This window comes from Muscardinus avellanarius (genome assembly GCF_963383645.1).
Source record: "Muscardinus avellanarius genome assembly, chromosome: 1".
In the NCBI taxonomy this organism is placed as follows: domain Eukaryota; kingdom Metazoa; phylum Chordata; class Mammalia; order Rodentia; family Gliridae; genus Muscardinus; species Muscardinus avellanarius.
The window spans coordinates 108082513-108109020 of NC_137786.1; the positions used below are offsets into that span (position 1 = coordinate 108082513).

The 26508-nt window shown below is 40.6% G+C and overlaps 1 protein-coding gene across 1 annotated transcript in view; it reads left to right on the plus strand.

Annotated features, from left to right (window-relative positions):
- Positions 1-26508, plus strand: part of SH3RF2 (SH3 domain containing ring finger 2) — a gene marked incomplete at both ends in the record, with an annotated part of 129176 nt that overhangs the window by 61458 nt on the left and 41210 nt on the right. Inside the window, 2 exons of the mRNA XM_080712203.1 lie at positions 3354-3449; positions 11399-11722. Of these exons, the coding sequence (XP_080568329.1) occupies positions 3354-3449; positions 11399-11722 (420 nt within the window). The remainder of the gene's footprint in view (positions 1-3353; positions 3450-11398; positions 11723-26508) is intronic.

Sequence of the window (26508 nt, forward strand, 5' to 3'; positions counted from 1 at the left end):
CATAAATAACCTCTTATAAGATATGCTTTCCCAGCACATTAATTATCTGAAGATATTTTTGCCTCTTTTTTCCATTGGATAATTCTTAACCATTTGCAAGTAATGATAGTTCTATAAAATATAAACTGCTTTAATTCCTTATATTCAGTATTTGTTATTCTGTGTACATTAAAATTTTCCCATAGAAACAAAATTGGAGTTATCCTCATTCTTTTCTACTTGTGATAAATAGTTCAATATAAGTACAAGAAGCAGTGCTGTTAGAATAGCTCCAGACAGATTGTTTTAAAAATAACTTGTACTTTACTACTACCAGAAATAAGATTTACTTCAGTTTCTCTTAAACTAGATAACCTCACTGTCCTCTATATTTAGAAATAATTGTCTTCGCCAGGTGTGGTGGCGCACGCTTGTAATCCCCGCGCTTGGGAGGCGGAGACAGGAGGATCGCGCTGGTTCGAAGCCAGCCACGCTGGCTTAAGAGACCCTGTTTCCAAATAAAAATATACATATAAAATAGGTCTGGGAGTGTAGCCTGGAGATAGAAGGGTTTCCAGGAACCCCAATACCACCAAAAAATAATAATGATTATTATTATCTTCACTGTTATCATGGCACCTCAGAGTGAGAGTTCTAAGGAAGGTCATTGTATGGCTCGAACTACTAACTGTAGCCTTCATAGGTAGACTACAGTTAAAGGAAGGACAGTTCAATTTCAAAATTATTTATTGAATACTTACTTTGTGCCACACCTTAGACATTGAGTTCTAGGGACACAGCTAGAGGAAGATAGCAGCAAGTGTAATCTGCTTCCCTGACCCGCTTGAGTGATTTTCAAAAAGAGATTTTTACCCTACACATTCATTTCTTGCGCGAGCCCATCCATGTGCCAAGGTGGCCACCGGGGATGAAAGAATGGGTCGGTGTCCCCGCCTTCATGGAGTTGGCTCTAATGGAAGAAACAGATACAGTCATGAAAATTTGTGGCAGAGAAGCCAGAAGAGAGGATCTGGCTCACTTTGTGGAAGGCTGAGCCTCCACTAGGAAATCTGTCTTCCTAAACTCGGCATGTCCAAATTAAACTCAAGATCTTCCCTCACAAGCATGCCCCCCGTGTTTTCTATCTCAGTAAAATGCATATTTATTCACACATCCACGCCTTCATTCATGCACTCGGATATTCAAGAAATATCTATTGGATTCCTACTGAAGGAGAGCACTGTGTCAGATGCTGGGATCAGAGATAAAACAGACACGGGCCCTCCATTCACGAGGCTTATGATCTACATATATGTAATTGCAACTTGTAAAAGGACAAAGAAATCTAAGAAAAGGTTTAACTCAGTAATGAATTTAGATTTAGATTAATCTAAAATGTTTAGGAGAATGGAACAGAAGGTCAGAGAACCCATAAGATTTTTAGTGGATGAATACACAGGTTTAAATTGATAAACATGTACAAAAATGGAAAGGTGTTCCTATGTGGTATCAAATTTGAAAATATCAAGCCATAGCCCAGCATGGTACATTCTTGTAATTCCAGTATTTAGGAGGCTAAGACAGAGGAGCACAGGTTCAAGGACAGCCTCGGCAAGGAATGAGACTCTCATCAACCTAGTGAGAACTCATTTCAAAATAAAAATAAAATAGGGCTGGGGGTGTAGCACAGAGATAGAATGCCCCTGGGCTCAGTCCCCAGTACCACAAAAAAATTTTTTTGAAATCAAGCCAGACATGGTGGTATACACTGTAATTCTGATACTCGAGAGGCTGAGACAGAAGGATCACAGGTTCAAGGCCAGCCTCAGCAATTTAGCAAGACCTCAGCAACTTGGCAAGATAAAAAAATAAAAAAATAAATAGAATAGAGCTAGGGATGTAGCTTGGATGTAAAAAGCCTCTAGACTCAACCCCTACTACCAAATATGTGTGTGTGTGTGTGTGTGTGTGTATTTTATATGAAGTATAATAGGTAAAATGGCACCGGATGTGGTGGCACACACTTGTAATCTCAGCATTCAGGAGGCAGAGACCTGAGGATTGGGGTTCATGAACAGCCTCAGCTACTTAGCGAGGCCCTCACAACTCAGTGAGACCCTGTTTAAAAAATAAAAAGACTAAAAACTAGGGCTGGGGGTATAGCTCAGAGGTACAATGCCCCTGGGTTCCATCCCTGGTACCACAAAAAAAAGAGAAAAAGAATAGGCAAAATGAATGTATAGTGCTAGAAGTCAGAATAGTAGCTACCTATTTTTTTTTTTTTTTTTTTTTTGGTGGTTTACTGGGGTTGCTGGAAGCCCTTCTACCTCCGGGCTACACTCCCAGACCTATTTTTACATTTTTATTTGGAAACAGGGTCTCCTAAGCTAGCGCGCACAGATGGCTTCGAACCTGCGCGATCCTCCTGTCTCTGCCTCCCAAGTGTGGGGATTACAAGCGTGCGCCACCACGCCCAGCCGTAGCTACCTATTTCTAAGGGGTAGGAAAGGGCACAACAAAGCCTCAGAGTTCTGGGTTCCAGATCTTGAGTTTGATGGGTGGTTCATGGCCATAGTCAAATATAAAAATTCCTCCAGCTTTACATCTAAGATTTATATAACTTATTATATGCATGTAAGCATATTTTGGAAAGTTTTTAAAAACTAACATATTTAAACTGGGCATGGTGGCACATGCCTATAATTCCAAGTGCTTGGGAGGTTAAAATAGTAGGATTGTAGTTCGAAGCCAGCCACAGCAATTTAGAAAGACCCTATTTCAAAAATATATATATTTATGTGTATTCGTGTTATGCCTTGATACAAAAGAATCAGGAAAAAATGTGTTAACCAAGCTGTTAATAGTAGCTACATCTATATTGTGGAAGAAATTTTTCCTTGTTTTGCTTATCTGAATTTTCAAATGTTTCTACAAATTTATATATAATCTTTGTAATAAGAAAAAATTGAAAAATAAGCTGCCTTCTGTGTGCTATGTTAAAATGGATAGGTTTTAAAAAGGTCTTCAAAATGGAAATGAAATCCATTCATATTTTTGCCAAACTAAAAGTGCATCTCCTTGTGGCTTCTCCATCAGTTTAATTTAAATGAAAAGCTTGGATTCTGATAGTTGAAACATCTCCAGGTTTTCTATTAAATTCCACTGATCCTCCAAATTATTTCTACCTCCTCTGATGATCTGAGTGACTAAAATACTGCCCTTTGTAGAGAAAGTTCATTTTGGCAGGAAAATTTCCCAAATTGTGCAAGTGACATCCCTTGTGCCTCAGGCACTCTGAGATGCCACATGGTCTTCACTAAAAGCTCTACTACCTGGGAACAGAGCAAACACTGACGAGGGACTTGCTCTTACAGGATGACATCATCACCGTCATCAGCCGAGTGGATGAGAACTGGGCAGAAGGCAAACTCGGAGACAAAGTCGGCATCTTCCCCATCTTGTTCGTAGAGGTATGTGAGTATCAAGCCTACACCTGATTCAAGCTCAGCCAGAGTCATACGTGCGTCCCAGCAATGCCTGAGACCAATGTCTGTTTAAAATAAGGTTTATTTCAGAACAAAAGTCTCTAAAGAAAAGATGCCACACTAAACCAAGAATGATTATATTGGAGATTAACTATAATGTAATTTCAGCTGGATATGGTGGCACACACCTGTGATCCCAGAACTTGGGAGGTTAAGACAGGAGGATCACAGGTTTGAGGCCAGCTTCTGCAATTTAGCAAGGTCCTCGGCAACTTAATGAGATCCTGTTTCAAAGTAAAATAGACCTGGGGGTGAAGCTCAGTGGTAGAATGTCCCTGGGTCCAATCCCCAGTAAAATAAATTAATTAATTAATAATAATTTTAAAAAACTGTTCAATCTGGGAAAAAAAAAAAGATGCCACACAATAATACCCAATTTCTGGCAAGAGTGTAGGAAAATAGCCTTTTCTGTTCTGCTGTAAAGTGGTGCAATCTCTCATAAGTTATATCAAAGACCTTGATGAAATGTGAACCTTCATGGACTCGTAAGTTCCATATCTGAGAGTTTATTGTACAGAAATATTTAACTAAGTATGCAAAAATATATGTACAGATGTGCAAGAGTGTTCACCATAATCTTGTATAGAATGGTGAGCAAGGGCTTTGTTTTTTAAAACTATATACACATATTAAAAACAATTTGAAGAATAATATTTAAGCTGGGTGTGGTGGCGCACACTTGTAATCCCAGCATTCGGGAGGGTGAGACCGGAGGATCACGGTTCGCGGACAACCTCAGCTACTTACTGAGGCCCTCTGCAACTCAGTGAGACCCGGTTTCAAAATAAAGAATAAAAAATAGGGCAGGAGGTATAGCTCAGAAGTCGAATGCCTGTGGGTTCCATCCCCAGATCCGCCAAAAAAATAATAATAATAATATTTAATATCATGAACTATTTGACATTATGGAAAATTTATGATTTATTGTTGAGTTTAAAAAACAAATTCAATGAGTATAGAATTTCAGATTCACAAAAGAAAAAGTTCTGGAAATCCGTTTCCTAACGTGAATATACTACTACTAAATCATACACTTAAAGTGGTGAAGAAAGTAAATTATACATGTTTTTCACCACAGTAAAAAAGCTGAACTCTGTGAAAATGGATTTATAAATATATGTGTATATAAAGAGATAAGAGACTAGATAGGTAATTGCCAAAATAGCAATAGTAGTGAGAATCCAGATGATTCTCGTTTCTCTCTGCCAATTTGTATTTCTAAATGTTCTGAAACAAGCATATATGTATTCTGTAGATTATTTTCAAAGGCTGCTCTAAAAGAAAGAAAGAAAGAAAACACGCTAGGCCATCTATTTCTCCAGTATGACAATGTCATTTACAGTCCCTCACCCTAGCTTGGAGCACGTCATTACAAATTTAGAAGAGAGGTTTCATTGTTCCACTGCATTTATTGGATGCTCACCATGCATAAAGCCCTACAAATGAGTACTGGAAACTCTGAAGGAAGTGGAAGGTGAGGCCTGCCTTCTAGGAGGGCAGGGTGAAAACAGAGTAAGGCATCATCTGGGAGGAGAGACCAGTTCTTCCATCAGAAGAGCCGAAGGAGGTTTCCATGTGAACGGAGTACCACAGCACTGTCCAGCTCTCGAGGTTCCCTGTGCTCCCTCTACTCAAACACCATGAAGGAATGAACAACTGAAGGGGGGTGAATAAATGGTACAGAAGGGCTGTTCTTTTTACTGTCTCTACTGAAGGACACTCTCATTTCTAATGTTTTTTTCTCTTGCTGGATCCCCTTCCAAGTAAGCCTACCCAATACTTTCTTCCTGTTCAAATGTGGTTTATTTTATAAGGCTCAGCTAGAAACTCACACTCTGCCTAAAATTTCAACAACTGGCTGAACACTCTGTGGTTTCTTTTCTCTCTGAACACCTGACAGGTGTATCTGTTGTATTTCACAAGCTAGCCTAACACAGAGCGGCGCTCCATAAAAAATTAGCTTGCCTCGCCTGTGCAAGACCTGGGTCCAATCTCCAGCACCACAAAATAGATAAATAGATAATTAAATAATAAAAGCTTAACAAATGAATGCATGAAATTCTATTTGAAGGAAGTTAGAAAAAATAAAGAACAAATCATTCAGTATGACCCTCTTCTAAACATATATTCAATCATTCAATTAATTTTTCATCGAGAGCCTGCTATGTCAGGTTCTGTGCTAAGTTCTAAAGACACAAGACAGATATGAGTCCTTATTCTAAGAGACAATAGAGTGGGACATTCAAGTAATGGCAAGCATGGTGAACAGTGCAGTGAAGTAGAGGGAAGTGTGACATGGTTATGGTGTACAACTTACCATGGTACGGAGTCAGCAAACACCACTCGGGCCGAGAGCTGATAGACGACCGAAGTGCGTAGTGAAGAGCGTTCCAGGGAAGGAAGGTAGCATGTGCAAGAATCTGCAGGATAAGATACAGCACATCCAGGGACCAGAAGAATATCAGAGCTGGATCTTGAAGAGTTAGAGAAAAGCAAAACTTGAAGCCAGGGAAATGAACGGGAAGCAGGTCACAGAGCGCTTTTGTCCACCATCTTGTATAGTCAGAAGGGGTTAGATCATGCTGTTGTGATAAGCAGCACCAAAGTCTCAGTGGTGTAACAAAAAAATGTTCTCTCTCCCCACAGTGTTCAGTGCAGGATTCTGAGAGTTTCTGCTCACATAGTAACTCAGGAACCCAGACTAAAGGCCAGGCCATCTCATCCTAGCACCATCGACACATGTGGACTCTCTCCTGAGGGGAAGAGTTGGGTAGCAGCAATCAAATGCCTAGTTCAGAAGGGACACCTTTTCTCCAACTTTGACTTGAAATCTTAAAAGGTTTTAAGTGAAGCAATGACTTGCTCAGATGTGGTTTTCATATATTTTTATTGGTACATTGTAATTACACATCATAGTGAGGTTTAAAGTAATACAAACCTGCGTGCACACATCACTTCCTTCCCCATCCCACACCACTCCGCCTTCCTCCTTCCCCAGACATGCTAGTGGATTAGTAGAAGCCTTCATGTGTGAACATATCATTCATTGTTTGAGCTCTTTCTTTTGTCAGGCCTCCTTTTTCTCTTCCTACCATCCTCTCCCAGTCTCCTTCTACTAACTATTCTACTGGTCTCTCTCCTTGTTTGGATAAAGTTCCTTTTCTTTCCTATTTTCTCTCTAGTTTCTACATATGAGAGACAATATATGATCCTTGACTTTCTTAGACTGGCTGATCTCACTTAGCATATTCTCCAATTCCCTCCATTTTCCTGCAAATGACAGAATTTGCATGAACTAGGCATCTTCATGACTAGGTAAAATTCCATTGTATGTATATACCAAATTTTCTTTATCCATTCATTTGTTGATGGACACCTAAGATGGTTCCATAACTTGGCTGTTGTGACTTGTGCACCTTTAAACACGGGTATGCGTGTATCTCTATAGTATTCTGACTTTAATTCTTTTGGAAAGACACCAAGATTGGTATCCAAGACCTTTAAAAACAAGGATTTCTTAATGATGGCTCTGGCTGCAGAGAAAAGAATAATTTTTAAAGGAGGGAGGAAAAAAACAAAACAAACCAGTTAGGAGGTACTGCATGGCTCAGTTAGCAAATTATCACGGCTTAGACTAGTAGGTTGGAAACAAGTGAACAGATCCAAGCTCCTCTCAGAAAGTAAAATCCTCAGGACTTAGGGATTGCAGCAGTGAGAGCAGACGAGATGAAGGGTCCGAAGGGAGCCCCACTTCTGATGTGTGCCTAGACTGGAGGCAGAACCATTTGCTGGGTCAACCCACATGTGCTGAGTAGGAACAAAAATAATGATTTGAAGACAGTGGTTAACTCTCCAGGAACAGAGATCAGCTTCAATTACTACCTAGTCAGAACACAGAGAGGTGTGGACATTCTTGCATGGTCCCTGCATTTTTTTTTTTTTTTAGTTGTTTCTTCAAAACCTGGGGGAGATGCCGGGCGTGGTGGCGCACGCTTGTAATTCCTGCGCTTGGGAGGCAGAGGCAGGAGGATCGAGGCCAGCCGCGCTGGTTTAAGAGACCCTGTTTCAAAAATACAGAAAATAGGTCTGGGAGTGTAGCCCAGAGGTAGAAGGACTTCCAGGAACCCCAGTACCACCAAAAAAAAACCTGGGGGAGAAAGGCGCCACTGATTTTTATTACCCATTTTAAAAAAAATGTTTTTCCCAAAACTTCTACATTTAATGATTATTCACTTGGATACTCTCCCTACTACTTTACCTCTAAAATTAGTGATTACAAGGACTCTCACAATTATCATCAAACTAGCCATTGCTTCATTTGTTCTCCTAATTGCTAGGAGGGGAAAAAGATAATCAAGTGGTTGCTCTAATCTGGGAACCTGTTTTTCAAAAATTACTTGAAATCTAAATTGAGCTTTTTAAAGCAGTACTTAAATTTTGACTCCAGTAATTTCATTAAGACTAGTACTTGCTGAGAACTCTTTAAATAAGCTTTGAATTACTAGTGCTATGCAAAGCACCTGGGAATAAGAAAGGCTTTCTTATGAGGGTGACGTGATTTTCTGGCCTAAACAGGATTTTTCATGTTAACGTGTCACTGGATTTATTGAAACGTATCCACATAAAAGGTGGTGAAACAAACACTGAGTGTGTGCCCATTCTTGTCAGGACTCCTCCAGCAGGGCCTGTCTGGCTTATGTGAACCTTGCTCGGCCCAATGAACCTCAAGGATATTGTTTCAAATGAGTTGGTGCAAATCTAAGAGACCTGCAGCTCTTCCTCGGCAGAGCTATTAATCACAGTGGCAGAGGAGATGACAAATGCAGCCTCCTGGGGCCTCTGTCAGTGTTGCTGATAGGAAAGCCAACAGCGATGCTCACCTGGGGGCAGAACAATTAGGTCAAAGCAGAAAAAAATTAATTTACAGCAGCATAACTGTGAATGGCTGTTAAAAAGCATTACTCATGAATTCACAGAGCGTACGTTGGCCTCTTACCGAGTGAGCCATGGAAGGACAGGTGCTCTGGGACTACACAGCATTGTCTTGTCCAGGCTGCCATCAGAGCCCACATGGACAATTCCAGCAACTTCCTAATTTGTCTCCTTACTTCTTTGTGTGTGTTTGGGGTGGATAATAATAAGGATCCACCCCAGGGGTGCTTTACCACTGAGTTACACCCCCAGCCCCTTTTTTATTTTTTATTTTGAAATAGCATCTCATGAAGGACCACACACTGATCTCAACACTTGCAATCCTCCTGTCTCGGCCTACCAAGTACTGGGATCGCAGGGACGAGCTTCTCCTCAGACTCTTAATTGTTTCCTTGGCTATGCAGAAGCTTTATCATTTGATCTCACTTATGGATTCTTGGACTTATTTCCCGTGTTTTGGGGTCTTATTGAGGAATATGGAATACGACTGATCAATAAAAAAGAAGAACTACTGAGAGACAAAACAACAGGGATGCATCTCAAATGCATTATGAAAAATGAAAAACGCCAGATTCAAAAAGCTATACCATGTATGATTTGATTTGTATGACATCTGGAAGAAGAAAACCATAAAAACACAAAATAGATCAATGTTTGCCAGGTGTGGAGTCAGAGAAGAATTGAGTATAAAGGGGCAACATGAAAGACTTCACGGGGAAAGTGTTGGAACTGTTCTATATCTCCATTCTGGTATGGTTATACGCAATATACAAGTATATGCATTTATCAAAACTTATAGAAGTAGACACCAAAAAAGGCAAACTTTACTGTATGTAAATAAGGTAAATAAAAAGCATTTTGGTTGTTATTAAGAAGTCCCAGCATAGAAGTAAGGATACAAGCCCTGAACACATGCCTGTAATCTCAGTACTTAGGAGGCTACAACAGGAGGATCACATGTTTGAGGCCAGCCTCAGCAACTTAGTAAGACATTCAGTAACTTACTGAAATTCTGTTACAAAATAAAAAATAATATAGGGACAGGGGCGTATCTCAGAGGTAGAATGCCACTAGGTTCAATAGCCAGTATCAAGAAGTAAATAAATAAAAATAAAAGAAGTCTGAAGAAAGAGCATATAAAATGAGAGAGAAATAATCTTTGCCAACTACTCCTCTGATAGAAGACTAACCAGAATTGGGGCCTCCCATGAGACAAGGCCGCTGCTTGAGCCAGCGAGGTCTGGATCAGTCCACCGGGTAGCCAGGCCACTACTGGGGCCGTCAAGAGTGGGATCGGTACTTGCAACGCGGCATGCACAGAGAAATATCGCAGAAAATAAAAATCAGATGCTTCCCCTAATCAGCAATAACTAGGAGGAAAGGGGCAACAGGAAGAGGTCAAGGTATAGAAAGGGCCCTCTAGTGAAGCAATTAAGGTGACCAATCAGAGGGTATGGAATAGGGGAGGATGGAGCCTCTTTAAAACGTAGGAGGTACATAAACAAATGTATCAAAGTTAATCACCAAACAAGCATGGGATCGAGGGACGGGGAGGGAATGGGATGGGGACTGGATGAGGGCTAACTGGATGATGTGTGCTTGTATATCCTCTCAAGTCTTGTATTCCAATGTGATATATGATTACAATGCACCAATAAAAAAGACTAATATCTAGACTATATAAAGAACTCAAAAACCTTATCACCAAGAAATCATATACCCCAATAAAAAATGGACATTGAGCTGAATAGACACCTTTCAAAAGAAGAAATACAAATTGCCAACAAATATATTTTTAAAATGTTTAATGTCATTAACAATTAGGGAAATACAAATAAAAACTACTATTATTGTACTATTATACTATTAAAATTGGCAACAATTACAATAATGAAAAGTTAAGTCATTGTTCTGAAATTTAAGATTTAACTGTACGAAACTTATCTCATGGACATTCCAGAACTCCAAAGGAAATGAAAAGGTATTTCTTGTGAGGATTCACCAATATGGTGGAGAAGGCAGGCACTAACCCCGTAGTGTGTGGCGCTGGCTGGGACTGGAGCAAGAGAACCACTTGCTATATTTCCAGGAATTTTGCTAGCTGGATGTTAAGTCATTGGCCGATTGCTAAACTCTACAGATTAGAGATTTGTTTTTGTTTTTGTTTTTGTTTTGAGAGTTGATTTACCAGCAAACCACTCACCAATAAGCACAGAACAAGGGAGAAAGGCAATGAGATGAAAGCATGTGAAGGAAATGGTAAAAGACAGTCAGCACGACGCAGGGTCCCAAAGGCATTTAGATTATGGTTCAAACATTTGTCAAAAGGATGAGATGAGCAACATCATTTGTTCATTATTCCATAAATACCTGCTAAGCATTCCCCTGGGATATAGGAGAATGAGTGTGTGTGTGTGTGTGTGTGTGTGTGTGTGTGTGCGTGTGTGTGTGTCCCCTGGCTCCAAGTGGCAAGGATACTTGTGGGAGAAAGGAAAGTGATTCATTCTGTGCAGTGACAAGTGCTAGGCTGGGGAGCGCGGGGCTGCGAGTGCACTGAGAGGGCCGAGCGCCTACCCAAGTGGCCTCAGATGACCAACGGAAGACGGAGAGAAGTCCACCAGGCAAAAAAGTCTGGATGTGACTGGGAGAAATGGGTAGAGGACGATAACTAGGTACTAGGGAAGAGTATCATGGCTTGTTTTTAACTTCTTTGGACCATCATCAGAGGGTAACACCCGCTTCGCAAGAGATTGGTGAGAATTACTTGCTAAAGCTAAGTAGCTGAAGTGCATTGAAATAGGTGGAAGCTATTATTATGTCCATCAAGGAATGGCCTTCTGAAGTGGAGGCTGAGGAGGTGGCCTCAGACTAGCCTCAGTGGGACTTAGCTGCCACGTTATCTCAGCAAGATTCGCTGCTCATTGGACCTTTTGTCTTTTCAGCCAAACCTCACTGCGAGACAACTCTTAGAGAAAAACAAAGGGCGCCAGTCACCACGCACAAAGAACCTGGCCCTGGTGTCCTCATCTTCCAGAGGCAAAGCGACCGACACGCCCACCCTCCGAAGGGGCCCCGGGTCTCGGAGGAAGGGACCCGGGCAGTTCTCCATCATGACAGCCTTGAACACTCTCAATCGAATGGTCCATTCTCCTTCGGGGCCCCAGATGGTGGAGATCAGCACCCCAGTGCTCATCAGCTCCAGCAACCCTTCTGTGATCACCCAGCACATGGAGAAAGCAGGCTTCCCTCCTGGCTCTGCAGGGCAGGTAGGGAATAAATCCCTGGGACAGGGGGATCTTGGAGGGAGGAAACGGATGCATACCATGTCACAAACAATATCAGCTATTTTAGTACTTGCTAAGCACCCATAATCCATGAATATTAACTAATGTTATATGCTTCATATCAAAACTTTATATACGTGATCTCATTTTATTCTCAAACAGCCTGCAAGTTTGGCATTATTAATAGTATCACCATCCCCATCTTATAGATGAGGAAACTGGGTCTTAGAGGACTTAAACAACTTGCCCAAATTCTGAGAAACTTTCTACTCCACGCTAAGTGCCATGCCATGACTCCCGTCCCTAGAGAACTCTCCCAAAAGAGGATGGAACCCATTTTCCAGAGGTTACCACAGTATAACAGTGCATTAAAAGTCTCACGGATAGAAAGCAAAAGAAACTAGAGAATTGACTGTATTCAGGACGGAGTGCATAATTTATGGAGCCTAATGCTGAATGAAAATGCAAGTCCCAGCCGGGCATGGTAATGCACCCTCTGATCCCAGTGCTTGGGAGGTTGAAACAGAAGGATCACAGGTTGAAGGCCAGCTGCAACAACTTAGCAAGACCTTCAGCAACTTGGTGAAACCCCGCCTGAAACTAAAAAAATAGGAAAGGCAGGGATGTAGCATGGAGGTAGAATACTCTTGAGTTCAATCCCCAGAATTACAAGAAGGAAGAAAAAATGCTCAAAACCCCCTTGCTCAAAAATGACTAAGAATTTCAAGATGGAAACAGCAGAGCATTAAACCAAGGATGATGACTACACAATTACGCACCCAGGAAGCCAGTCCTGGATGTGTCCTCATGGAGCACTTAATGAGATAATGTATGTAAATTACTTAGCACAATGATGCCTGGCACATATAAGCTCCCAAAAAGCATTAGTCCTTAATACATTTTTGTTATTAACCCTGGCCACTGAGTTGCCAACTAGACAGTGGTAAGCCAAAGCATGTCGTGGAAATCCAGAAACTAAAGTACTTCTAACAGATTATGGCTATTTAGGCTGAAGGGCACTTTAAAAGATGAAGGAGTAGAAGTGTGAGGCAAGGTAATTAAGAAGAACTGCATGTCGGGTATTCAGCCCAAAACACTCTTTGGAACCACGCAGGTGGCAACTTGAAAGGACAAACCTCAACTTGCACTGATGTATTTTTAAGAAGCTGCAAATCTTGTTTTTGAACATGAATTTCTACCTTGGGATTAAATGGCTTAATTGGACTCTAATCCCTTTTCAACAAGACAAAGAGGAAGGAGAAAGTCAAGGGCCCTTAAAGACCTGTGTACTTGCCTGAAAGGAAAACAATCCCCTTCTCCAGCGCTTTACATCTTATTCCACTGCCTGGACTGCTAAGAGGTTGGCTGCTCATGGAATTCTGGCCATCACTTGTGTGACACACACACACCTCCACCACCACCCCACACCCCACACATAAACTTTGTCCTCCATCTATACTCTCCTTGCATTAAAAAAATGTAAAACTTGCTACACACACATTCCACATTTTTACAAGTACATACACACTTTGGGCCTGAGGTCCTCTCTCTTTCTCTCTCTCTCTCTCTCTCTCTCTCTCTCTCTCTCTCTCTAAAATAGGGGCCTGATGACTCACAATTAAACTAGAGTCACAGAATTTTTTAATCTATTCCTTATATAGAGACATAGATATATAAAGTACAGCCCACACTCCATAGAAATATGCCAGCTCACTCAGCTGTGAGTTGGCTGGAAAAGATGTAGCCAAGAGTCGTTTTCCTTGTGCCTTTTAAATTCTTATTCCTGGTCGTTTACCTCATCTACAGCGGGGCTGAACCAGAGCAGGAGAATCCTAGTAGGATTCAAAGCAAGGACTAGTCCTCCCTAGTTTTCACAGAGTGAGAATCCCCGACTGTGCCATTCACATACACCTTCCCAGGGAATCTAGGTGCGGTGTTGATGGTTATGGATTATAAGCATCTGTACGTGTTTATGCAGGTGTTGTCAAAACATACCCAAAATGTCCCACCCACAGGCTTTATCTAAAAATAAGCAGTGAGCTGAACAAATGACTGATTCTTCTGCTTCCTTTTTCTTTAATATCCTTAAGATCTATGCTTGGGTCTAATTTATCAAGATCCCCTACTTCCCCCGCCCAGGCCCCCACAGTGCCTAGACTCTAGTAGGTCCTCAATAAATCAAAGATTCAAGAATTTTTACTGAAGTATCTGGACAATAGTGGCATATACTTAGGGAAGATTGAGGACTGATTAACTTACCATAGAAGGACTGTAGATCAGTATAACTCAATCAGTAACCATCCATTAAGTGATTACAATGTACTAGTAACTATAATGAGCACTAGGGATTCTACTACCAACATAACAAGACAGTAATAATAATCTCAAACTTTAATGAATGAGATGCATAGATGATGGATAGATAGATAGATAGATAGATAGATGATAGATAGATAGATGATAGATAGATATGCAGACAGACATATGATATCCTCTGAGAGCAAGTGTTCTTTTGCTGCCAGCCTCCTAAGTCTTAACAATAAGGACCCTGTAGAGGAAATATTATACTACTTTACAGCGAGGCAATTAAAGCCCCAAGAGAAAAATTATTTGAGCAAACTCATGTAATTACTAAAGAGCCTGGATTCACCTTCGAACCATCCAATTCTAGGACCTAAGTTCTTGGCACCACAGTACCCTTTGCTGCTGTCCACAAAGGCCACGTCAGGCCAACGCGGCTTGTCCTGGAGCCGCAGCCTCCCTCTTCTTGGTTGCCTTCCTTTGACTCCCTTTGCGCTTCACAGCTTTCCGCATTCTCTTCCCCACTTGCCTCTCAGTAAAGGATTTGCGCTGCCTTTTGCACCTGAAGAAAGCTTCCTTTACCATCACTTTGTTCCTTTAAGAACGACTGTGTCCAAGCAATCATTGTGTATGGTGGGAAGGCCCCAAGAACGAGCTGTTGCTCTCAAGAAATTCAGTCTAAAGAACAAAGTCATCTCATTTGCAGGAAAATGGATGGAACTAGAGAGCATTATATTTACTGAAATAAGCCTGACTCGGAAAGTTGTTTTCTTTCATATGTGGAATCTAGAGAAAAAAAGGAAGAATCTCATGACAAAAGAAGGGAGACCATCGGAAGAGGGAGGAGACTGGGAGGAGGGGGAGGAGAGGGATGGGGAAGTACTGATGAAATTGACCGAGTTGTGCTATGTGCATGTGCAAATGTGTAATGAACCCAGAATTATGTATAATTACAATGCACCAATACCTTAAAATTTATTTTGTGTGCATGTGTGGTACTGAGGATTGAACCTAAGGTCATTCTGCCTCTGAGCTATACCCCAGCCCTATTAAAAAAAAAAAAAAAAAAAACACAGGGTCTTAGTAAGTTGTAGAGGGCCTTGCTGTGTTGCTGAGGTTGACCATGAACCTGCAATCTTCCTGTCTTAGCTTCCCAAGTACTAGAATTACAGACGTGAACCCCCATTCCCAGCAGCACCAATTTTTTAAAAAAGAAATTCACATCTGGGCGCAATGGCACACACCTGCAATCCCAATACTTGGGAGGTTAAGACATCATGATCACAGGTTCGAGGCCAACCTCAGCAATTTAACAAGACTGTTTCAAAATAAAAATAAATAAAGAGACTAGGGTGTAGCTCAGAGGCAGAGTATCCCCCCGACCCCTAAGTTCAATGAAAGAAAGGAAATGGAAGGAAGGAAGGAAGGAAGGAAGGAAGGAAGGAAGGAAGGAAGGAAGGAGAAAGATTGATTCAGTCTACAAGAGATAAAAATAAATAAATTACTAACTTTCTAAAGTAGGAAGAGGATCCTGGTGGTAGCCACAGTGACTTAGGTGGCGGAGAGACTCAGAAATTAATAACACAAAACTAAAAGTGGAGAAAATTATTTTCTTTTCGGTGTTTTATGATATCAAGAAAGTCTTAGTTTCAGTGCAAGTCTGTCTGTGACACCTCTCTAACATTTGTTCATCTTCCTTTATAGTAAAGAAAGAAAAACATTGGATCAGAGATTTATACAAATTATTGATTCATTTCTATATTGAATAATACTGTGTTTTTATTGTATTGTTTGGTGATAACTTTCTAAATCTTTTAGGTGATATTAGCTTTAAGTTCACAGAAATATATTATAATTTTTAAATACTTTGCTTAGATTTTAAAAATGCTTTTCTAATTCAAAGAATGCTAAGTTAATAAAAGTACAAGTGGACTGTGAAAATGGCAAAAACTATAAAGATTGAGTGCAATGCAGTTTAGAAAATCCTGGCTACCAGTAAATACGTGCATAACCAGGGCATATATGTGGTGCTCTGGAAGCAGAGAGGAGGGCAACTTGTTAAGTTCAGTCTTGTATTCTTTTCTCGGGGATATTTGGATATTAGTCCCTTCTGTAAATGCAGAGTTTAAAAGTACAAGAAAATTATTTTAGCGATGTGGTAAAGCATATCTAGTCTCTACAAACTAGACAAAGGTAGGTCAGAATAAGAAGTTATTTTTCTGAAATCCTACCAAAATGGCCTGGTTTCCTCCTGTGATAGAAACAAGTCTAGAATTGTCCCTCAAGTCTTAAACACATGGAGTGTAGTCGTGCACACCTGTAGTCCCAGCTACTCAAGAAGCTGAGATGGGAGGATCACTTGAGCCCAGGAATTCCAGACCAGCCTGGACAACAGAGAAAGATCCCTATTGGAAAAAATATATATAAAGGCTTAAGCACCAAAGAATTGTGATTGCTACCTTCCCATAAGGAGACGCCAGAGCAAGGAATTTCATTTTCCCGTTGTCTTTAAGTCTTCCTACCTGTGGGAACCCACCTGGCACTTCAGGTGAACATCAGAAAATAGCATCAAGGTGAACTGAATTGACGGGCTGGAAACAAGTGCACTTGAAAGCAGCTTGGGATTAGATCTGAAGAGGCGGGGTAGGTTCTGTGGCAAACCTTGGTGGAGGAGGTTGAGTTGGTGGACCGGCACCAATGCAGCTGGCTTTTGGGAGTGTCCTGGAGGTTATAAATCAATGCTGAGAAGAATGCATTAGAAGTAGAAAGTCAACTGCGCAAGAGATGAGTTAAAACATCTTTCTGCAGCCGGGCGTGGTGGCGCACGCTTGTAATCCCAGCATTCAGGAGGCTGTGACCGGAGGATCGTGGTTCGCAGCCAGCCTCATCTACTTAGTGAGGCCCTTCGCAACTGAATGAGACCCTGTTTCGAATTAAAAAATAGGGCAGGGGGTATAGCTTGGAGGTAGAATGTCCCTGGGTTCCATCCCCAGACCTGAAAAAAAACAACACATCTTTCCACAGTGAAGTGCCCCTTGGCCCCATCTCCATCTCCCATGCTCACAGAATAAGGAGCGCTCTTGTTTTCCTAGCAGTGAGCTTTCCAAGAAGAGGTGCTGCTCCCTCAACGTACCTCCCTCCTCCCTCCCCTTCGTACTCCACTGCCATCACCCTGCCTCTTCCCTCACACCCTCCTCTCAAGTCATGGGCCACAGTAGTAAAGCTGCTACACAACTAGAAAGCTGACTCTCCTCCCCTCCCACATCCAGCTGGTCAACAAGCTCATTTTGCCACCCAAATAGCTATTGCTTCTGTCTGTTCCAGGCGCTGCCTTGGCATTGGTCCTCATCTCCTGCCTGGACTACTGCTCCAGCCTCCTCACTGTCTCCCAGAGCCATGCTCAGTCCCGTCCCTTGCCCAACCCCAGCCCCATCTTTCCAATCATGGCCTCCATATGACATCTTGAAAAGCCTCATCCTTTCAGCCCTTTCTCTTCCCCAAACCAACAAGGGTGCCTGAATACCCCAGGAGCAGTGATACCTGCACTTTACTGAGTGATCACTAAGAAATGATTTACAGATATAACTATCCTCACAGCTGTTCCTAGCAAATGTTGTAAGTCCATTTTAGTAAGTGGGAAAACTCTGAGACAGAAAGATTAACTAACTTGCCCAAAGACACAAAAGTAGACATGGAGCCAGGGTTTGAGGGCCCACCTATGCTATCTCACCTAAATGAGATCTTTTTTTTTTCTCTCTCTCTCTATCTTTTGTGGTACTAGGGATTGAACCCAGGGGCATTCTAACTGCAAGCTACACCTACAGCCCTTTTTAATTTTGTTTTGCAAAGGGGTCTTACTAGGTTGCTGAGTCTCTCTAACACTACTGAGGCTGCCCTCAAACTTGTGATCCTCCTGTTTCATACTTTCCAATACTGGGCTTATTTAGGTCTGTGCCACCACACCCAGCTAAATGAGTTCTTAATATGACATTCTACACCCCAAAAATCTGACTACAGTCCACCTTCCAGCATCCCCAGCTCCACATATATGCACGTACACCAGCATGTTTGCCCTCAGAAGTTACAGTGATTCATTCAAAATTGCTAAATATGATATGTACAAGGCCAACTCATTGCTTTTTTTCCATGTACTCAACAAAATACCTACATTATTCTGGGAAATTAAAAATGTTTTTGAATAAATAAGTGTCATTCCCTCTGGAATTTATTTTTCGTGTGCTCATATCTGTACCCCCAAGCTCTGAATGCATACTGTTCCTTTGAGGAAGCTCTTGCCACCACTCCCATGGAGAATTAATGCATCTCCTTGGTGTTTACAACACATATTTGACCCGTGTGCTATAACCAATATATGTCAGAATGCATCATAAGTATGTCCGAATGCATACATACCATTAGTACCACATCTTATCACCATGTTTGCTAGATTGAAAGAATTTCCAGGTCAGTGATGCTGTTTTGTTTATTTCTGTTGCTGTAGAGTTTCTGAAACTCCTTTTGCTTTTATTACCCAGAAAAACAAGAGTTATGAGAGAAAAGAAAGGCAGGCCACTTAAGTATGTGTAAGGAATGCAATTCCTCCCCTACCCCCCTCCATCCTATGCCAGGGCCGTAGTGACAAATCCCAGCATCTTCCCTGGGCTCCCTCCTTCCCTGGGAAGAGCAGCCATGACCTTGAGAAGCTCTGAGGTCAACAAAGCTAACTCTCCTTTTAACCCCATATTTGGAATATTCTAAATAGTTTCTAGGAGCTTGAGCCATTTAAGTCCAGACTTCTCTAGGAGTGTGTTCCAACTTTGTCCCTGTATTCCATAGGGGTCTCCCAACTCAATTTGATGTGCTTGGGACTGCCATGAAGAGATGGTTTTTACTTAGTTATAAAGATAATGTTCCCCCCTTGGATATCCTCTCGGTACAAATGTATATTTAAAGTAGTTTTTAGCTAATCCTCCCTCTAAGGTAATTTACGGAGATAAATTAATCCTATGCTTATATTCTTATGTTGATATCTCTCAATATATATTTCTTTTATTTCACAATTCTCACTCAACAAACCCATATCGTATACAGTGTTTTGAGAGTGCTCTATGACTACCTGAAAGAGTTGTGGTAGAAAAGAGGGGAGGCTGTACTCAAGGACACCTCGCCTCTAAACTCCTGTGTCCCATGTTATCGCTAACTGCCTCAAAGTGCTTTCTTTGGGGCCTCATAGGTATTTAAAGTATGTTAGAAATTTCAACAATGTGTACTTTTAGATGGAGACAGACCCTTAAACTCATAAATTATAGTAAATTATCAATTGATGCCTTCGCAGGAGTTCGCTGGCAGATGATTTGAAGTGGAAAAGTACCTGAGGGCCTAGGCTCCCTCTGTTCTGCCAGATATCCACACCCCCCCCCCCCCCCCCGGGGTAAAGAACTGTCTGAGCCACCTGGAGAGCAGTCTTGTAGACTTGCAAGAACCTTGCAGCCTTCGACCCAGGCACCCCCTCCCCATCCCAATAGTGTCGCTTTGGAGGAATCAGTAACCATTTTGAGCTTCAGTTTCCCATCAAAAAATAATAAGAATCCTTTCCTGATAAGACTGAAAAAATCAAAAGATGGAAAGTGGGTGCAAAGGGCTTGGCTTCCACTTTTATTATTGCTACTTTTCAAATTTCTAGTGGTCAAAATTCCCTAACCATCACCTGCTAGATTGCTCTTCAATCTCCTTCTTGTACAGTTTTGGAAACTTTTTTTATAATGAAAGTTTTCAAATACATGTAAGTTGGAAGAATAGCATAATTAAATCTCATGGATTCATTTCCCAGTCTCAGCAAGTATCCACTCTTGACCCAATCCTATTTATATAGCCCCACTTATTCACCTACTCTCCAATAGTTTATTTTATTTTATTTTATTTTATTTTATTTTATTTTATTTTATTTGTGGTACTAGGGATAGAACCCAGGGACCTTCTACCTCTGGGCTACACTCCCAGACCTATTTTATATTTTGTTTGGAAACAGGATCTCACTATATTGCTGAGAGCCTCGCTAAGTAGCTGAAACTGGTTTCAAACCTGGGCGATCCTCCTGTCTCAGCCTCCCAAGTGCTGGGATTACAAGTGTGTGCCACCATGCCCAGCAATGGTGTTATTTTAAAGCAAAGCCCAGACAACATATCATTTCATCCATAAACATTTCAGTTAATGTCTCTCTTTTTTTTAATTGGTGCATTGCAGTCATACATCTTAATGGGGTACAAGATGATAGAGGCATACATGCACACAACACTCATTTAGCCCTTCCCCAATTCCCACCCCATCCCTTCCCTCTCCTGCCTTCTCATGTTTGGCTTAGTGATTGACTTTGATATGTTTGTGAATGTACATTATGCACATTAGGGAATTTTCCTCTTCCCCCTTCCCATATTCCTCAGGTCACCTTATTTGTTCATAATGGCTTCTCCTTCTTTATTTTGAGTTCCTCCTATGACCCATTTTCTCTCTAGTATCTGATTTTTTTTTTACTTTTTGTGACTGACTAATCTCACTTAGCATAATGTTTTCCAGTTCCATACATTTCCCTGCAAATGACATAATTTTATCCTTCTTTGTGGCTGAGTAAGATTCCATTGTATGCATATCCCATAGTTTTGTAATCCATTCATTTGTTGATGGACATCTTGACTGGTTCCATAATTTGGCTATGGTGAATTGTGTGGCTAGGAATAGAATAGATACACATGCATTAGTTTGGTAGTTTGGTTTCTATTCTTTTGGGTAGATACCCAGAAGTGCGATTGCTGGATCATATGGTAGGTTTGTTCCCATTCTTCTGAGGATCCTCCATACTGTTTTCCAAAGTGGTTGCACTAATTTGCAATCTCACCAACAATATATTAGAGTTCCCACTTCTCCAACTTCTTGCTAGCATTTGTTGTGTTTGTGATTTTTTAAATCTTTTTTATTGGTGTATTGTGGTCATACACATTAATGGGGTACAAGATGGTGGAGACATACATGTACACATCACCCCATTAGCCCTTATCCAGTTCTCACACCATTCCCTTCCCCTCCTTCCTTCTCATGTTTGGCTTAGTGATTGACTTTGATATGTATGTTAAAGTACATCAGGTGCATTAGAGAATTTCCCTCTTCTCCCCTCCCATCCCCTCAGTTAGGTCACCTTATTTGCTCATCTATAGTTTCTCCTTCTTTGTCTAGAGTTTCTCCTATCACCCATTTCTCCCTAGCTTTCGCATATTAGGAAGAGCATTCAATTTCTTATTTTTGTGACTAACTAATCTCACTTAGGATAATGTCCTCCAGTTCCATCCATTTCCCTGTAAATAATGTAAGGGTGTTTTTCTTTATGGCTGAGTAGAATTCCATTGTTTATATATTCCATAGTTTTGTAATCCATTCATCTGTTGATGGACATCATGGCTGGTTCCATAGTTTGGCTATGGTGAATTGTGCAGCTATGAACATAGATACACATGCATTAGTTTGGTAGTTTAGTTTCCATTCTTTTGGGTAGATACCCAGAAGTGCTATTGCTGGATCATATGGTAAGTTTGTTCCCATTCTTCTAAGGATACTCCATACTGTTTTCCAAAGTCGTTGCACTAATTTGCAATCCCACCAACAATGTATTAGGGTTCCCACTTCTCCACATCCTCACCAGCATTTGTTGTTGTTTATATTTTGAATGACTTCCATTCTAGTTGGAGTTAGGTGAAATCTCAGGGTAGTTTTGATTTGCATCTCTCTGATTGCCAATGATGTTGAGCATTTTTTCATGCATTTATTGGCCATTTGAATTTCTTCTTTTGTGAAGTATCTATTTAGTTCACTTGCCCATTTTTTAATTGGGTTGTTTTCTTTTTTTTTTTTTTTTTTTGGTGGTACTGGGGTTTCTGGAAGCCCTTCTTCCTCCGGGCTACACTCCCAGACCTATTTTTTATATTTTTGAAACAGGGTCTCTTACGCCAGCACGGCTGGCTTCGAACCTGCGCGATCCTCCTGTCTCCGCCTCCCAAGCGCGGGGATTACAAGCGTGCGCCACCACGCCCGGCTTGTTTTCTTTTTTAAAATTTTTATTGGTGCATTGTAGTCATACATCTTAATGAAGTATAAGATGGTAGAGGCATAAATGCACACTTTTTATTAGTGGTGAGTTTCTTGAGTTCTCTGTATGTTCTAGATATTAGTCCTGTATTGGAGGAATAGTTGGCAAAAATTTTCCCCCATTTTTCAGCTCTCTGTTGAGGTTCTTGATAGTTTCCTTTGTTGTACAGAAGCTCTTCAGTTTCATGCAATCCCAAGTAGTGATCCTCCATTTATTTATTTATTTATTTATTTATCTATTTATTTATTTATTTATGGTGGTACTGGGGTTCCTGGAAACCCTTCTACTTCCAGGCTACACTCCCAGGCCTATTTTATATTTTTATTTGGAAACAGGGTCTCTTAAGCCAGCACGACTGGCTTCGAACCTGCATGATCCTCCTGTCTCCGCCTCCCAAGTGCAGGGATTACAAGCGTGCGCCACCACACTCGGCTCCTTTTAATTTCCTGTGCCTTTAGGGTCTTGTTGAAAAAGTTTGTACCTGTGCCTATGTGTTGAAGTGTTGGACCTATGCCCTATTCAAGGAGTTGAAAAGTTTCTGGTCTGATTTCCAAGTCTTTGATCCATCTTGAATCGACTCTTGTGCAGAGTGATAAAGTGGGGTTTATTTCCATTTTTCTGCATATGGTTAACCAGTTTTGCCAACACCATTTGTTGAACAAGCTATCTTTTTTCCAGTGTATGTTTTTGGCCCCTTTGTCAAAAGTCAATTGGCTGTGTGTGGTTTTTTATGACTCTTCTATTTTGCTCCATTTGTCTATGTGTCTGTTCTGTGCCAATACCATGTTGTTTTTATTACTATGGACTTGTTGTAGTTTGAAATTAGCTATTGTAATGCATAAACAGAACCAAAGACAAAAACCACATGATCATTTCAATAGATGCTGAAAAAGCATTTGATAAAATCCAACACTCACTTATGCTCAAAGCAAAGGGATCAGAGCTGGGCCCTTGGGAGGCTAAGACAGGAGGACCACACAGCTTCGAAGCCAGCCTCAGCTACTTAGTGAGGCTCTCAGCAACTTAGTGAGACCCTGTTTCCGAATGAAGTATAAAATAGGTCTTGGAGTATAGCCCAGAGGTAGAAAGCCTCTGGGTTCCACCCCCAGTACCACCAAAAAAAAAAAAAAAGGCGCACTAAGAGATCAGAATAGCAGGAACATACCTCAACATCATAAAGGCAATATGAAGTAGACCCACCACCAACATTATATTAAACAAGGAAAAACTGCAAGAGTTTCCTCTATAAACAGGAACAAAACAAGGATGCCCATTATCACCACTTCTTTTCAATATAATACTTGAGACTCTAGCCAGAGCAATAAGGCAAGAGAAGGAAATCAAAGGAGTACAAATAGAAAAAGAAGAACTGAATTCCTATTCCTATTTGCAGATAAAATGATACTATACTTAGAAAACCCAACAAACTCAACCAAAAGGCTTATAGAACTGATTAACAAATTCAGCAAAGTGTCTGGATACAAAATCAATCTTTAAAAATCAGATGTTTTCCTGTATGCAAATCATAAATCCAGTGAAAAATAAATTCAGGAAACATTTCCACTCAAGATATCACACACAAAAATAAAATACTTAGGAATAAATATAACAAAGGAGATAAAAAGCCTCTACAAGGAAAATTATAAAACACTGGGGGGAAAAAACTCAAAGAAAACCTTAGGAGATGAAAAATCTTCCATGTTCTTGGATAGGCACAATAAATATCATCAAAATAGCCATTCTTCCAAAAGTGATCAATATATTCAATGCAATTAGGTTACCAAGATCATTGCTCACAGACATAGAAAAATTAAAGTCTCTTTAAAAATTTTTTAATATGACCATGATAGTATTACTACACATTTTAAAAATGAACACATTTTTAAAAGAGCATTAAATATTCAGCTTTTAAATGTCTATAGTTGCCTTAAAACTTTTTTTTTTTTTTTTTTTTTGGTGGTACTGGGGTTCCTGGAAGCCCTGCTACCTCCGGGCTACACTCCCAGACCTATTTTTACATTTTTATTTGGAAACAGGGTCTCTTAAGCCAGTGCGCGCAGCTGGCTTCAAACCTGCGCGATCCTCCTGTCTCTGCCTCCCTAGCGCGGGGATTACAAGCGTGCGCCACCACGCCCGGCTAAAACTTTTTTTTTAATTAGCTCAAATGGGATCCAAATGCATTAAACACCTTGCGTTGAGTTGGCATTTTTGTTTTGTTTTGTTTTTGTTTTTGTGGTACTAGGGATGGAACCCAGAGGCATTCTATGTCTTTGCTACATCCCCAGACCTATATTTTGTTCTTTATTTTGAAACAGGGCCTCACTGAGTTGCAAAGGGCCTCATCAAGTAGTAGCTGAGGCTGTCCGTGAACCACGATCCTTCAGCCTCAGCCTCCCAAATGCTGGGATTACACGCGTGCGCCACCACACCCGGCTGAGTTGGCATCATTTTAACTTTCTCTTGTTCTACACACTCATTACCCCCTTTATCTCTTGCAATGTATGTGCTTTAAAAACTAAGTTATTTCCAGGCCTAGTGGCACACACTTGTGAGACAGAAGGGTCACAGGTTCAAGGCAGCCACTTAATGAGACCCTGTCTCAAAACCAAATAAAAAGAGCTGAGGATGTAGGTCAGTGGTAGAGCACTTACCTAGCATAAGCAAGGTCTGAGGCTCAAACCCCAACATTGGGGAAAAACTGGGGAAAAAACACATTGGTGCTGTTGGATTTTCACATTCTGGGTACCACCACTTGTGTTTTTGCTGCTTGCTTGGTACGCCTCCCCTCTCTTTGTCCTGTAAACTGGGAGTTAGGTCTAGAGACTTCCTCAGCTTCAGGCTCTACTTATTGGCATGCATACTTCATAGCACTAACTTTATTATGGGTTTTGGTTAAGGGTACAATTAAATTTTAATATATTTACCCAATTGATCATCCATCACCATAACTAATTTTAAACATATTTATTGTCCTGAAAAGAAACCCCAAAACTCTTAGCCATCACTCCCCAAATCCTCATCTTCCCCCCCACCCCAGTTCTAGACAATCATTAATCTACTTTGTGCCTATAGAACTGCCTCTTCTAGATACCTTATGTATGAGGAAGCATACAATAGTTGATCCTTTGTAGGTGGTTTCTTTCCCTTAGCATGATGTTTCCAGCCTTATCCATGTTGTAGTGTGTATTAGTGCATCTTTTTTTATGGTCAAATAACATTACATTATAAGGATATACAAAATTTGATATATTCACTTTTTACTTGATGAACATTTGGGTTGCATCTATGTTTTAGTTATTACAAATAATACTGACTAGCTGAGCATGGTGGTGTATGCCTGTAATGCCCCCACTTAGGAGCCTCAGACAGGAGGATCACAGTTTTGAGCCCAAGAGATCTACCTCAGAGGCAGAATGCCCCTGAGTTCAATCTCCAGGACCACAAAAACAATAATGGTAATACTGGTCCAAACATTTGCATACAAGTTTCTGAAGAGACATGTTTTTAGATGAGTATATTCCTAGGAGTAGAATTGCCAGACCTAATAGTAACTATATTTAACTGAGGAATTGCCAACGGTTTTCCAAAACAAGTGCATCATTCTACATTTCTACCAACAGTGTAGAAGGGTTCCGATTTCTCCACATCTTCACCAGCACTATTTTATATCATCTGTCTTTATTATAGCCATCCTACTGGGTGTAAAGTGGCATCTCATTGTGGTTTTAATTTGCATTTCTCTGATGGCTAATGACATTGAGCATCTGTTTGTGAGTTTATTGGATAAGTATTATTTAGAGAACAATCTGTTTATATACTTTGCCCATTTTTTAATTGGGTTGCCTTCTTATTGAGTTGTAAGAGTTTCTTACATATTTTGGGTTAAGTTGCTTTTCAGATATATAACTTGCAAATTATTCTCCCTTCTGTAAATGGCCTTTTCTTCCTCTTTTTTCTTTCTTTCTTCTTTTTATTTTATTTATTTATTTATTTATTTATTTTTGGTACTGGAGATTGAACCTAGGAGCATCTACCTCTGAGCTAAACCCTCACCCCTATTTTATTTTTTATTTTGAAACAGTCTCGCTATATTGCTAAATTTGCCTTGAACCTGTGATCCTCATGTCTCAGCCTCCGAAGTTCTGGAGTAACAGGCATGCTCCATTATGCCTGGTGCCTTTCCCTTTCCTTGGTGGTATTCTTCAAAGCACAAAAGTTTTTAACTGTGATGATGTCTATTTTATCTACTTTTTCCTTTGTTTTTGTTGTCCAGTCTAAAAAACTATTACCTAATCCAAGGTCACAAATATTTAGCCTGTTTTTTCTTGTAAGA